The 14,706-nt window shown below is 39.9% G+C and overlaps 1 protein-coding gene across 2 annotated transcripts in view; it reads left to right on the forward strand.

Moving 5' to 3' along the window:
• Positions 1–14,706, forward strand: part of CNTNAP5 (contactin associated protein family member 5) — a 772,957-nt gene that overhangs the window by 726,066 nt on the left and 32,185 nt on the right. For both annotated transcript variants that reach the window (XM_040619104.1, XM_008686098.2), the window contains exon 21: positions 13,187–13,274. In XM_040619104.1, the coding sequence (XP_040475038.1) occupies positions 13,187–13,274 (88 nt within the window). The remainder of the gene's footprint in view (positions 1–13,186; positions 13,275–14,706) is intronic.

Below are 14,706 nucleotides of genomic sequence, written 5' to 3' on the forward strand. Positions count from 1 at the left end.
AACCTCTATCTCTCATCTGACTTCATATACAGTCCCATTTTCTCTTTCAGTTTATCTCCCACATCCTTGGGAATGTTTATGTATTTGGTCTTCCAAATTGCCTTCCTTTTTCTTAAACCAGTTAAGTGTTTGTCTCTGTTCTGGACTAAAATTATAGTTCTCAAGACACAAATGGTCTTACAGAATCTAGCAGTCTTTTCCTTACTTGTCTTTCCATTGACATTTGACACAGTGATGCCTCTGCTCTTGAGACACATTCTTATTTAGCTTGTAGGACATCACTTTGATCTGCTGTTTCTTCTGTACCTGCTGGTTGCTCATTCTCTTCTCTTTTGTTACCCTCCCATCATTGTCTGAAGTGGAGCATCCCAGGACTCATCTTCATTTCTTTTGTGTCTACACTCACTGTATTCTTGCAACTTCTCAGTCTAAACATTATGGTGTCATCTCTGATATCTCTCTTCTCTTACATGAAACATCCTGTTGATCAACAGCCTCTACCTCACCCCAGCCACCCTTATCTCTTCCTTGGATTATTACAGTTTACATTTGCATCTTAACTGACAGATCCCTCCTTCACTTTTGTTCCCCTACAGCCTGTTCTCAACCTAGCAACCAGAGAGATCCTATTAAAACATAATCAGATGGTGGTGCTGTTCCATCTAAACACTTCAGTGGTATTCTTTCTCATGTATAGTAAAAGCCAAAGACCTTGCAGAGGCTCAAGGGAATCTCCATGACCCAGCATCTGCGGCTCCATTCCCATGTTACTTCTCATCTATCAGTATTTTCTTTGACTCTACTTATGCCACTTTGTTCTCCTTGCTGTTTTCAGGGCTCTTGAACATACTTGAATATGCTTTTCTTAGAATGTTATTGTCCATATATCTACATTCCTAGTTTCATTTCTTTCAGGACTTCACTCGAAAAGCTATTCTCAGTGAGGCCATTTTTGATCACCTTGTTTAATACAGAGAACTAGCCCTTTGACTTCTACCCTACAGTCCTTAACACAATTTAACATTCAATATAATTTATTTATTTATCTAATTTTTTGTCCTCTCACTTCTCTAGAGAATAGGGATTTTTTCTCTGTTTTCATTATCATAGAACCCCCACTTTACCAAGCAGTGCCTAACATACAGCAGGTACTCAATTAATATTTATGAATGAAATTAATGAATTCTACAGGGATTAATGTATTCTGTGGAGGAGATCAAATTGGCCCTGTGGGGAAGTGAAGGGAAACCATTGGATTTTAGGCAGGGGAAGTAGTGTGGTTAGAAATTCATTTTCAGGGGATCACTGTGATCACTGCACAGAAATACACATTTGGGAGTGATGAGACATAAGACAGAGGCCAGTCAGAAAGAGATCATGAGGGCTTCAATTAGTACACTGGGGGAACCATGAAGATGGAGAATGTGAAATGTCATAGAAGTAAAATCAGTAGCATTGTGCAACCTTTTGGATGTGGGCTATGGGAGAAGTCAAGGTTGACTACTAGTTTTCTTGCTTGAGTAGAATTCAAGAATAATTGTCCAATATGTGGTAAAAAAAAAAAAAAAACAATCCCTGAGTGATTATAATATAATAAGCTTCCCTCTAGAATTTACTCTTGAAATAAGGGAGACACATCTTTGGAGGAAGTTTGGGTTGGTGAAAGATTGAAGGATAAAAGGGATGGGAATGATGACTTCTCATTTCAATCTTTTGACTGAGGTACTGATGGGGCATGCAGGATGCATTCTGGTGGGCGTGTGTACATATGATTCAGTTTTCCTTCTTTATATTTCCTATATTCTTTTCCACAAATGAAAGACACAAACAGGTCAGTGAGAGAACAATAAGAGGTATTTCCTTCTCTTTTCCATAAAATGGATTTCCACCAATCAATTCAATAGTGAATGAAAAGCACGTGTTGGTTGAAAACATTTTATTTCCAAAACACTGACGGTGCAGAAAAAAAACTGGAACAGAGACTTTTTAAAAATAATTTTAAATCAGTTTATTGACATAGTAACACAACACAACCTACCTCCCTGATACCCCCACCCCTCTTATCCTAGATCTCTTTTTCCTTCCTGCTTAGAACAAACTGTTCAGTAAAAACAGAAAAGGGTAAGCTCCTTCCTGCCTTTAGGCCCTGTGAAGCAGGGTATAGGCCTTACTCAGAGCTGGTTAGAGAGAGAGAGGGCAGGTGGTCATCACCATACTCAGGCCTTGAGTTGCTATTCCTCCTCCTGTCTTTCTTTATGATGCTAAGAAGGAGGTCATGGAGACTGGGCCCACAATCAGGAGCAATTATTCCTGGAGGTGGTTTGAGAATTGTAATATGGCTCGTGTTTCTTAGGGTACGGCTGCCCCCCAAAATGCCCTGGTGGTGGAGGTGAACTTCAGAGTCCCTATTTAAAATTCATGCATGACATTAAACAATTAAACCACCTTAGCAAAATGCCAGCTCAGCAAGTTATAAAGAAGGAGGTGCTGGGCACTTTTTTTTTTTAAGGGATAAAGAAATATTTACTTTGTCCAAAATATTTACTTTGTCCAAAAGAATAATATCCCAAGAGTGAGTAAGTCACTGATTCTTACACATTTAACAAAAAAGCTAGGAAATAGGTAACGAAAAATAATTCAGATAACAGAAAATGAGAAATCACAGTAACCTGGGGAGACTCTAAAATACGTCTCAGAAAATAACAGGTAAATTAAAAGCAAAATAAGTAATGCCATGAAGGATACAAATAACACATTCAAATTAACCTAACATATATAATACTAACCTAACAGCCATAAATATGCAACACTCTGGACTCTACATATGAAGAAATCACATTCTTTTCAAAGACCTATGAAATATTCAGAGAATGATCATTTTAACAAAATCTGAAATATTGCTATCCTGTAGGCCATCCACTAACAAATGATAATAGGAAACCAGTGAGAAATCGATGATAAAATTACAGTCCCCCAAAACAATTAACTGGAAATTTTATATTATTTTTATTTATTTATTTATTTATTTATTTATTATTTTCTTTTTTTTTTAAGATTTTATTTATTTATTCCACAGAGATAGAGACAGCCAGCGAGAGAGAGAACACAAGCAGGGGGAGTGGGAGAGGAAGAAGCAGGCTCATAGAGGAGGAGCCTGATGTGGGGCTCGATCCCATAACGCCAGGATCACGCCCTGAGCCGAGGGAGACGCTTAACCACTGTGCCACCCAGGCGCCCCTATTTATTTATTATTTTCTAATAATTTTTTATTATCTTATGTTAGTCACCATACAGTACATCCTTAGTTTTTGATGTAATGTTCCATGATTCATTATTAGCGTATAACACCCAGTGCACCACGCAAATTGTACCTATCCCAATTCCCCAACCCCCTCCCCTCTGAAGCCCTCAGTTTGTTTCCCAGACTCCACAGTCTTTCATGGTTCATTCCTCCTTCTGTTTACCGCCCCCCCTTCATTCTTCCCTTCCTTCTCCTAACGATCTTCCTATTTCTTATGTTCCATAAATGAGTGAAACCATATGATAATTGTCTTTCTCTGCTTGACTTATTTCACTTAGCATAATCTCCTCCAGTCCATCCATGTTGCTGCAAATGTTGTGTAATCATTCTTTCTGATGGCTGAGTAATATTTCATTGTATATATGGACCACATCTTCTTCATCCAGTCATCTGTTGAAGGGCATCTCGGCTCCTTCCACAATTTAGCTATTGTGGACAACACTGCTATGAACGTTGGGGTGCATATGGCCCTTCTCTTCACTATGTCTGTATCTTTGGGGTAAATACCCAGTAGTGCAATGGCTGGATCATAGGGTACCTCAATTTTTAACTTTTTAAGGGACCTCCACACTGTTTTCCAAAGTGGCTGTACCAACTTGCATTCCCACCAACAGTGTAAGAGGGATCCCCTTTCTCCACATCCTCTCCAACATTTGTTGTTTCCTGCCTTGTCAATTTTCGCCATTCTAACTGGCATAAGGTGGTATCTCAGTGTGGTTTTTATTTGAATTTCCCTGATGGCTAATGATTTTGAACATTCTTTCATGTGTCTGTGAGCCATTTGTATGTCTTCATTGGAAAAGTGTCTGTTCATATCTTCTGCCCATTTTATGATTTGTTTATTTGTTTCTTGTGTATTGAGTTTGAGAAGTTCTTTATAGATCTTGGATACCAGTCTTTTATCTGTAGTGTCATTTGCAAATATCTTCTCTCATTCTGTGGGCTGCCTCTTAGTTTTTTTGACTGTTTCCTTGGCTGTGCAGAAGATTTTTATCTTGATGAAGTCCCACAAGTTCATTTCTTCTTTTGTTTCTCTTGCCTTTGGAGATGTGTCATGAAAAAAGTTGCTGCGGCCGATATAAAAGAGGTTCCAGCCTATGTTTGCCTCTATGATTCTGATGGATTCCTGTCTCATATCAAGGTCTTTCATCCATTTGGAGTTTAACTTTGTGTATGTTGTGAGAGAGTGGTCAAGTTTCATTTTTTGCATATAGCTGTCCAATTTTCCCAGCACCATTTATTTATTTATTTATTTATTTATTTATTTTTATAGTAAAAAATACCATATTTTATTTTATTATTTTTTAAATAATAATATTTTTTATTACATTATGTTAGAGTACATCCCTGGTTTTTTATGTAAAATTCGATGATTTATTAGTTGCGTGTAACACCCAGTGCACCACGCAATACGTGCCCTCCTTACTACCCATCACCAGCCTATCCCATTCCCCCATCCCCCTCCCCTCTGAAGTCCTCAGTTTATTTCTCAGAGTCCATAGTCTGTCATGCTTCATTCCCCCTTCTGATTACCCACCCCATTCTTTATTCCTTTCTCTTCCTACCGATCTTCCTAGTTCTTATTTTCCATAGATGAGAGAAACCATATGATAATTGCAGCATTGTCCACAATAGCTAAATCGTGGAAGGAGCCGAGATGCCCTTCAACAGATTAAGAAGATGTGGCCCAGCACCATTTATTGAAGAGATGCCTTTTTTCCACTGGATGCTTTTTCCCACTTCATCAAAGATTAGTTGCCCAAAGAGCCAAGGGTCCATTTCTGGGTTCTCTATTCTGTTCCATTGGTCTATGTGTCTGTTTTTGTGCAAGTACCATGCTGCCTGTGTGATTACAGCTTTGTAGTATAGCTTGAAATCTAGCAACGTAATGCCCCCAGCTTTGTTTTTCCTTTTCAACAATTCCTTGGCAATTCGGGGCCTTTTCTGGTTCCATACAAATTTAAGGTCTCTTTGTTCAACTTCTTTGAAAAACATCATTGGTATTTTGATTGGGATGGCATTGAAAGTGTAGATTGCTCTGGGTAGCATAGACATTTTAACTATGTTTTTTCTTCCAATCCATGAGCACAGAATATTTTTCCATCTTTTTGTGTCTTCTTCAATATCTTTCAAGAGTGATTTGTAGTTTCTAGAATATAGATCCTTTATGTCTCTGGTTTAGTTAATTCCAAGATAACGTATGATTTTTAGTGTTTTTGTAAATGGAATGGATTCCCTAATTTCTCTTTCTTCAGTCTCATTTTTCATGTATAGAAATGCAACTGATTTCTGAGCATTGATTTTATATCCCGCCACATTACTGAATTGCTTTATAAATTCTAGTAGTTTGGGGGTGGAGTCTTCTGGGTTTTCCATATACAATATCATGTTGTCTGTGAAGATAGACAGTTTGACTTCTTTGCCGATTTGGATCCCTTTTTTCCCTTTTTGTTGTTGTCTGATTGCCGTTGCAAGGACTTTTAGTACTATGTTGAATAATAATGGCAAGAGTGGGCACCCTTGTCATGTTCCTGATATTAAGGGAAAGGCTTTCAGCTTTTCCCCCTTGAGAATGATATTCACTGTAGGCTTTTCGTAGAGGTTTTTATGAAATTGAGGAATGTACCCCCATCCCTACACTCTGAAGTATTTTAATCAGGAAAGGATGCTGTATTTTGTCAAATGTTTTTTTCTGCTTCAATTGAGAGGGTCATATGGTTCTTGACTCTTTTCTTGTTGATATGATCTATCACACTGATTAATTTGTGAATACTGAACCACCCTTGCATCCCAGGGATGAATCCCACTTGGTCTTGATGGATAATCCTTTTAATGTACTGTTGGATCCTATTAGCTAGGATCTTGTTGAGAATTTTGGCATCCATAATCATCAGGGATATCAGTCTGTAATTCTTCTTTTTGATGGGGTCTTTGCCTGGTTTGGGGATCAAAGTAATACTGGTCTCACAGACTGAGTTTGGTAGTTTTCCTTCTGTTTCTATTTTTTAAAACAGCTTCAGGAGATTAGGTATTATTTCTTCTTTGAATGTTTTGTAGAATTCTCTGGGGAATCCATCAGGCCCTGGACTCTCGTTTTTGGGGAGGTTTTTAATCACTGCATCAATCTCTTCATAATTAATTGGTCTGTTTAAAAAAATCAATTTCTTCCTGTTTCAGTCTTGGTAGTTTATAGGTTTCCAGGAAAGCATCCATTTCTTCCAGGTTGTTTAATGTATTGGCATAAAGCTGTTGATAAAAGTTGCTAATGATCCTTCCTATTTCATTGGTGTTTGTTGTGACCTCTCCCTTTTCATTCATAATTTTATTAATTTGGGTCCTTTCTCTATTCTTTTGTATAAGTCTGGCCAGTGGCTTATTGATCTTATTTCTTCTTTCAAAGAACCAGCTTCTAGTTCTGTTGATCTGCTCTACTGTGCTCCTGGTTTCTTATTCATTGATCTCTGCTCTAATCTTGATCAACTGCCTTCTAGTACATAGGTTGGGGCTGTTCTTCTGCTCTAGCTCCAGCTTCTTGAGGTGAGACTATAAAAACTGCATTTTAGATTTTTCTATTCTTTTGAGTGGGGGTTGAATGGCTATGTATTTTCCCCTTAGGACTGCCTTTGCAGTGTCCCACAGGTTTTGGACCAATGTGTTTTCATTCTCATTGGTCTCCAGAAATTGTTTAAACTGGTTTTTAATTTTCTGGTTTACCCATTCATTCTTGAGCAGGATGGTTCTTAGTTTCCAAGTGTTTGAATTTCTTCCAAATTTTTCCTTGTGATTGAGTTCCTGTTTCAAAGCATTTTGGTCTGAGAATATGCAGGGAATAATCTCAGTCTTTTAGTATTGGTTGAGACTTGTTTTGTGACCCAGTATATGGTCTAATCTGGAGAAAGTTCCATGTGCATTCGAAAAGAATGAGTATTCTGCTTTTCTGGGGTATAGTGTTCTATATATATCTATGAGGTCCATCTGGTCTGGTATGTCATTCAAAGCTCTTGTTTCTTTGCTGGTTTTCTGCTTAAGTGACCTGTCTATTGCTGAGAGTGGAGTGTTGAGGTCCCCTAGTATTAAGATATTATTATCTATATGTCTCTTTATTCTGGTTAAGAGTTGGCTTGTGTATCTAGCTGCTCCCCTGTTGGGGGTGTAGATATTTATAATTGTCATATCCACTCTTGGATACATCCTTTAAGAATAATATAGTGTCATTCTGTATCTCTAACAACAGTCTTTAGTTTAAAATCTAATCTGTCTGATATGAGAATTGCTACCCCAGCTTTCTTTTGAGGTCCATTGGCATGAAAAATGGTTTTCCATCCCTTCTCTTTCAGTCTGGATGTATCTTTAGGTTCAAAATGAGTCTCTTGTAGACAGCAAATGGATGGGTCATGTCTTTTTATCCAATCCACAACCCTGTGGCATTTTATGGGAGCATTTATGCCATTCACATTAAGAGTGATTTTTGAGATATATGATTTTAATGATGTCATGTTGCCTGTGAAGTCTTTGTTTCTATTGATTGTAAATTTCTGTTCTGTATCACTCTTGGGCCTTTTTACTTTTATACAACCTCCCTTAAAATCTCATGTAGCGCTGGTTTGGTGGTTACAAATTCCTTCAGTTTCTGCCGATCCTGAAAGGTCCTTTTCTCTCCATCAATTCTGAATGACAGTCTTGCTGGATAAAGGATCTTTGGCTTCATGTTCTTCTCAGATAGAGCTTTGAAAATACCCTGCCAACCCTTCCTAGCCTGCCAGGTCTCTGTAGGCAGGTCTGACGTTATTCTGATATTTTTCCCTCTGTATGTAAGGATTTTCTTCCCCCTGGCCACTTTCAATACTGTATCCTCGGATCTAATATTTTCGAAATGCACTATGATGTGACGTGGTGTAGGTCTGTTCCCATTGACTTTGGGATGGGTCTTCTCTGCCTCTTAGACATGAATGCGTGTTTCCTTTGCCAGATTAGAGAAGTTCTCAGCTATAATTTGTTCAAATATCTCTGCTGGATCTCTCTCTTTCTCCACCCTCTCAGCGATGCTGATGATTCTGACATTGGAACGTTTTATTGAATCAGTAATCTCCCATAATCTACATTCTTGAGATTGGATTTTTTTGAGCGAAGTTTCTATTTTAACTTTCTCTTCTCCCATTCCATCCTCCAATTCACTAATTCATTCTTCTGCCTCATTTACCCTGGCCATCAGAGCATCTAGTTTAGACTGTAATTGATTCATACATAGCATTTTTAATTTCTGTCAGATTCGCTCTCATTTCCACCGTTAGGGATTCTATATTCATTAACATTTTCATTAATATTTTTTTCAAGCCTACACATCATCTTGAGCATTGTTACTCTGAACTCCATTTCTGACAATTTGGTTATATCCATATCCATCAGTTCTGTGGCAGAAGCTACAGACTCATTATCTTTTCTTTGCTGGGGGGATTTCTCCTCCTCGTCATTCTGATGAGGAGATATTGTAGGGATGCCCAGAGCCCAAATTATTGACCAGGACCCAGGGAGTGTGCACTTGTTTTATAGGGACCTTAGGGATGTGGGCTTCTTGATTTTTCAGGCTGCCTTCTTGGGGAGCTGCCTGCCACGCTGATAGTCAGGCAATCCTGTTAGGTTAGAGTTGCCCTGTCCCCTGCGAGGGGGTATGGGGATGGGCACTATGTGTACTGGTATTTCTGGGCTTTTGTTCTCTGGCGGCTTTCCCTGGTGGTTTTCTGTGTCTCTTCTGAGAGTCAGAGCAGCAGTGGCCGTATCCTAGCCTCTGTCTCAGAACAGAGAGATTGCAGTCCACTCTCCACTGAGCTCTCTTGGCCCCTTTAACTCTGTTTCTGTCAGTGCTGCTAAAAACCCTGCAGCGTCCTGGGTTGTGCACCCCACATCTGCTCTCCCATCCCTCACTTCCAGTGCTGGCATGTATCTGTCCTTTGTGTTTCTAACACCGCCAGCCACCCCCCGTTCCCGCTTGCACTCCTGAGCTTCCCGTTTCTGTGTGGTTTGCGCTCCGGAGCTCCGGTTTTCAGTTTGAATGCAGGTGCGCTCCTGAGCTCCCGAGCTCCCGAGCTCCTGAGCTCCAGGGTTTGGTCCAGTTCCAGGGAGTGCTCCAGAGCTCTGGTTTTCAGTCTGGTCCCACTCGCATTCCCAGGCTCATGGTCTCAGTCTGCTTTCTCGCAGGTGCTGGTCCATGAGTCTGGCCAGCTCCACAGTGCAGGTGGCCACTGCTTCACAGTGCCTGAGTGCGGTGGCTCCCCCCCCTTCCATTTTTCTTCCAATATCTGTGCACAGATTCTTGGCTCCCCGTTTTGTACCTCAATACTAAGCGCTGGAGATGTTCATTTGTAGAGATCCAGATGTATCTTCCTGCATCTCAGGCTGATTTTGTGGGTGTTCAGAATGGTCTGGTAGATATCCAGCTTGACTCAGGGGACCAGCTGAAAAAGGGGCCCCCTATTCCTCCACCATCTTTTCTCCTCCTCCTTAACTGGAAATTTTCAACCATATTTCTAAGCAATCCAGGGAAGCAAGTGGAAAATACACAGAGAGGAAGATGAACTGTGGCAAAGTCTTTGTCATATGAAAGTTAACTTCAGAAATAAGACTTTAAACAGCCAAGGCTTTCCTCCTCCCCTCCACTACCACCCCCAGCCTCACTCTCTCTATCTTAAACTTATTGACACAACATAATACCACATTCAGGCAAAATCCTGACACAGCCTCCCTCCTCCTCTTCCCCCTCCTCTCGGTGCTAGGCACTTTTGAAACAAAGTAATTACTTCCTTTTTTTTTTTGAGAGATGAAGATCCTGAGGTCACGAGTGGCATCCCTATAGGACTTGAGTGTGAATTTCTGCTCTACAACCTATGTTATATGATCTTAGACCATCCCTCACCTTTCTGAGCTTCAGTATACTGCTTTATTAAAACAGGGGGGATACATATGCAAACTGAGCTCAGTCAGTTTTTGTAAAGATTATATGAAAGAACAAAGCTAAAAGACAAAGCATGAAGGCTGGCATGCAGGACTTACTCAAAAAAGGTTTGTTCCATTTTCTTCTTTTTCTATCCCATTTAACAACTTGACAAGACCACTGGGCATCCTAGATTCTGAGATCAACAAAGCTTCCCCAGGCCAGATTTCAAACTTTAGACATCCAATAGGTATACAGGACTACTGACAGTATTTCACCCCTTACCAGTCCACCAATTATAATTAAAAACAAAAACAATACTAAACCATAAAAACAAATAAAAGGAAATCTGACAAAATAATGTATTTCCCACTGAATAACTAAATGATTGCAGTAGCCCATATTATAAATGTTGAAGGCCTAAAAATAAACATCTCTGGTACACCCCTCTTTTTTGTTTGTGTGATTTTGTCCTATGAATTTGCTAAGGTTTTTTAAATTAGTAACCCAGCACCTGAACCAATCCTAATGCTTAGGTGCCCATATTCCATGTCATGCCCCAACTATCCATAGTCCAGCAGTAGTCTCACGTATCCTTTGAGTCATCTTTCCTTCCTCTCCAAACCTTTACAAATACTCATTTTTTCCCTAAAATCTCCCTTAATTGAGTGTTATCTACCACCTTCTCTCCTTCGTTAGTCGTCTGGTTTAAGTTCTAAAGACTAGGTAAATCCCACAAAACAGAATAGCAGGATAAGGATGACTCATCTACTTGAACAGTGAACTCTCCCATGTGTGAGATTTGAACACGGACCTGTCAAGCTTCAGGAACAACTTGCACAGGAAGCTGATATTGTGGACCCTGGGGAGAAGGTGAGGGGCAGAAGCTAGGGGAATCTCAGCTCAACCTTCTGTTCTCAGCTCCACAGGAAATTCCCACTCATTTCAGCCTCCTCTCCTACCTGGGCAAGAGTGAGCGCATGAGGGGAGGTCCCTGCCCCTACTCAGTTTTAGAGAGTAGACGAGGCAGGAGAGAGCTCTGAAGGAAGGCAGAAAGAGAACTCCTTCAGGGCAAGGACTGAATCTGAATCCATGAGCATTAAATGAATTGTGGATGGGCACCATGGGGATCAAAAACCCTATGTTGTACTTAAAGGTGTAGGGGCTACCAGGCAGTGAGAAGCATCCTGGTGGTGTGACCAACTATGTCCTCATAACCCCAGGATAGAAAGGGCATTAATACAGGAGGCTTATTCATTCACTCAATAAACCCATGGTAGGAGTTATTTTACCAGTTTCTGTAGAAGGTCCTAAAGAAAACATACACCGCTAAGATGTCTGAATTCTCAAAGATAGTTTAGTGAGGGTGGGAGGGAGAGAGGGAGAGGGAACGAGAGAAGCAGATCTTTATAATGCAGTACTTTAAATTCAAAGTTAGGGGCAGAAAAAAAGCCACCAAGAGCATAGAGAAGGCTGTCAACTGATCTAACCGAGACACCAAGGAAAGCTTCCTGGATGAGGTGGACACCCGGAGCACTTAAAACAGTGTTTGGCACATAGTAGATTCTCAGATGTTTGTTGATGAGTTTTGTTGAAAGCCAGAAGTAAAAATATACAATGATTGTCTACAAGTTGCTCAGATATCTAGAGAGGTGTGGAGAAGTAAAGCAAACACCATACGAGTGATGGGTGGGCCACATGACAATGGGACACTGCTTTGTGACACTGTCTGGCCCTGGCCAAGTTATTGATCTTTAGGATATCTATGCCTCAATCTGTAAAACAGGGGTAATAATGCCTATTTCACAGTATTGAAAGATGCTTCAATATGATGTCTCATACATACCAAGTGTTCAATAAATGGCAAATATTATTCCAGTCTAATTTCATAAATGAAATAGTAACAAACTATCTAATCATACACCACAAGTTATAGTCCATGGCTTCTTTCACAGGAGAAACCGCTGCAGAGCCCAGAGGATTCTAGGGGATTGTTAATCTGAGAAGAAGTGGGTGTGGAACAACTGTGGGATCTGGGAAAATTGAGTATCACTCCTGGGTTAGCTGCTTCTGGACTGGAGAGCAGGGCTGAGCACACAATTTTGAGGGTTCTTAATTTCCTTTTTTTCCTAAGTCAGCTGTGAGATAATGAGGATCCTTTCTAAGGACAATATCATGTGAATATTCAGTGTAGAGCTTAGAAGAAATTGCAGATTTTACTAGACCCAAAAGGCTGGAAATTGATGAGTAACATTGCCTTGGAATGAGGAGGAGGGGAAGAAGGGGATAGAGCTAGGATTATCAGTAGGCCAGAGGAAGAGGGTGCCCTAAAGGATTATCCTGGAAATAAAGTCCTAAAGAATCCCAGTGGTGGCTTTTGCTCACCCCTGTGAGGGGGGCTTATCAGGTATTCATGTTGGCAGGACTGTCCCTCTAGCCTCTTCTCCCCAGGGTCTGACTGTTTGTCAAACTGAAATACTTGCTCAGCAAAATTTCCCCATCCACACCTGAATGGGACCAGATTAGAATTATTGTAGCAAAGGAGGCAGCAAAGGCCAAATGGGGAGAAGAGGGAAATGGGGAATGAACGTGTGCTTTCCATTCAATGTCAATCCTGCACAGCATGGTCCCAAGAAGGCTTCATTTGTTTGCTTGTTTGCAGCAAAGAACTTGGTGAGAAAATCTCAGTGGGGAGATAAATACCTGTCAAAAGCTGTACAGAATATCCCAGGGAGAAGACTTGTGTGAAAGCCTTTATTTAACCAAGAGCCAAGAAAGGAGTATTTTACGTGCATTGTGGGAGAATTAGTGACACATTTCTCATCTCTCCAGAGAGAAAGTCCCAAAGAGGGGTCTGCTCTGTGTGTGTGTTTCCAAGCTCATTCCAGATGGGAGGATTTTATGCCCTTTACTTACATACCTCTGCTGATGCACCTTTGTTTTCTGTTTTCCTGCAGGTGGATCAGCAACTGCGAATCAGTTACAACTTCTCAGCAGAAGTCGAATTCAGGGCCATACGGTCACTCACCTTGGGCAAAGTCAGAGGTTTGTTGTTCTTGTCCATTCCTTTCCAGTGGGCTTTGTTGAAATCAATGGAGAAATAATAATTTCCATTGGGCTGGCTAGTGATTCAAATCTGGAAGCTCTTGCTCCTTTAACATGCAAGATCTCAAATCAAGGGTTCTGGTATAGGACTTGCTGAGACATCTATGTGGCAGGGTTGGGAGCTGGCATTTATATCTACTTTATAGAAGGCTGAGTAAGGCACATTAACCCAGAAGTTGAGTAAAATAATTAATGTTTACTTACTTTCTAATTAATTAATTAATTTTAGATGTAATTTTTTTAACTTAAATTTCTTAATTTTTACTTAAAGAAATGAAGGATTTGAGCTATCCAATTATTGAATTACTCAAATGTCTAATCTCTTCATTAATTCATCACCAATTAGAAGAGGATTGAAATCTCCTATAATAGTGGATTTTGTTTTTTTCTACTGGAAGTTCTGTGAATTTTCATCTAAAAATAATGAGGTATTTATTAGGTGCATGCAAGTTTGAAATTTTTATATCCTGATGATTTGAACATATTTTTTTTCATACTGAAGTGGTCTTTTTAACTTAATTTCTCCTTAGGGTTAAACTGTTTTGTCTATTATTAATAAATTTGATTCATTTTTGCTTTAGTTAACATTTGTGTGGTCTATCTTTTCCCCATATATTTCCTTTCAGGTTTTTCTTTTTCTTCCCTTTTTTAATTCAAGTATAATGAATATACAGTGTTATATCCCTTCCAAGTGTTCAATATAATGATTCAGCAATTCTATACATTGCATACTTTAAAAAAATTATTTGTTTGAGAGACAGACAGAGAGAGCACAAGTGGGGTAGGGGCAGACAGAGAGGGAGAGAATTTCAAGCAGCCCCCCACTGAGCACAGAGCTGACCCTGAGATCATGACCTGAGCTGAAATCAAGAATCCAATGCTTAACTGACTGAGCCACCCAGGTATCCCATGATTAGCATAGTCTTGATCTTTCTTTTTCTTTAAGCCTGTGTCTGATCTCATGAAGAACATATGGCTGAATTTTGTACTTTATCTAATCTTACCATCTTTGGGTTATAAATTGGCAAATGTAAGCCTCTCTACATTTTGGGGTTGCTTGTTGGTTGGATTTATCTCTGCTTCCTTATTTTCTATTCATTCAACTTTTTGGGCATTTTGAGCAAGAATGTATTTAACACTGGAAATGAGTTGCTTGAAAAATTGTGGCACCCCTTCCAGTGTTAGTAGATTCTTGCAGTCTTTTGGAATGACTCTTCAGCAGTTCTGAGGGGATTTATGGGGAGCTAGCTACTAGCTCTGAGGCCATCGCTGATGAGAATCTAGAATCCAGAATCCACTGAGGCCCCAGTCCTGCAGTACTCCTCCCCAGGAGGCAGGAAAAGGTCTCTGAAAAGTGATGGTAAAAGACACT

Source organism: Ursus maritimus, unplaced genomic scaffold (genome assembly GCF_017311325.1).
Source record: "Ursus maritimus isolate PB19 unplaced genomic scaffold, ASM1731132v1 scaffold_1, whole genome shotgun sequence".
Lineage (NCBI taxonomy): Eukaryota > Metazoa > Chordata > Mammalia > Carnivora > Ursidae > Ursus > Ursus maritimus.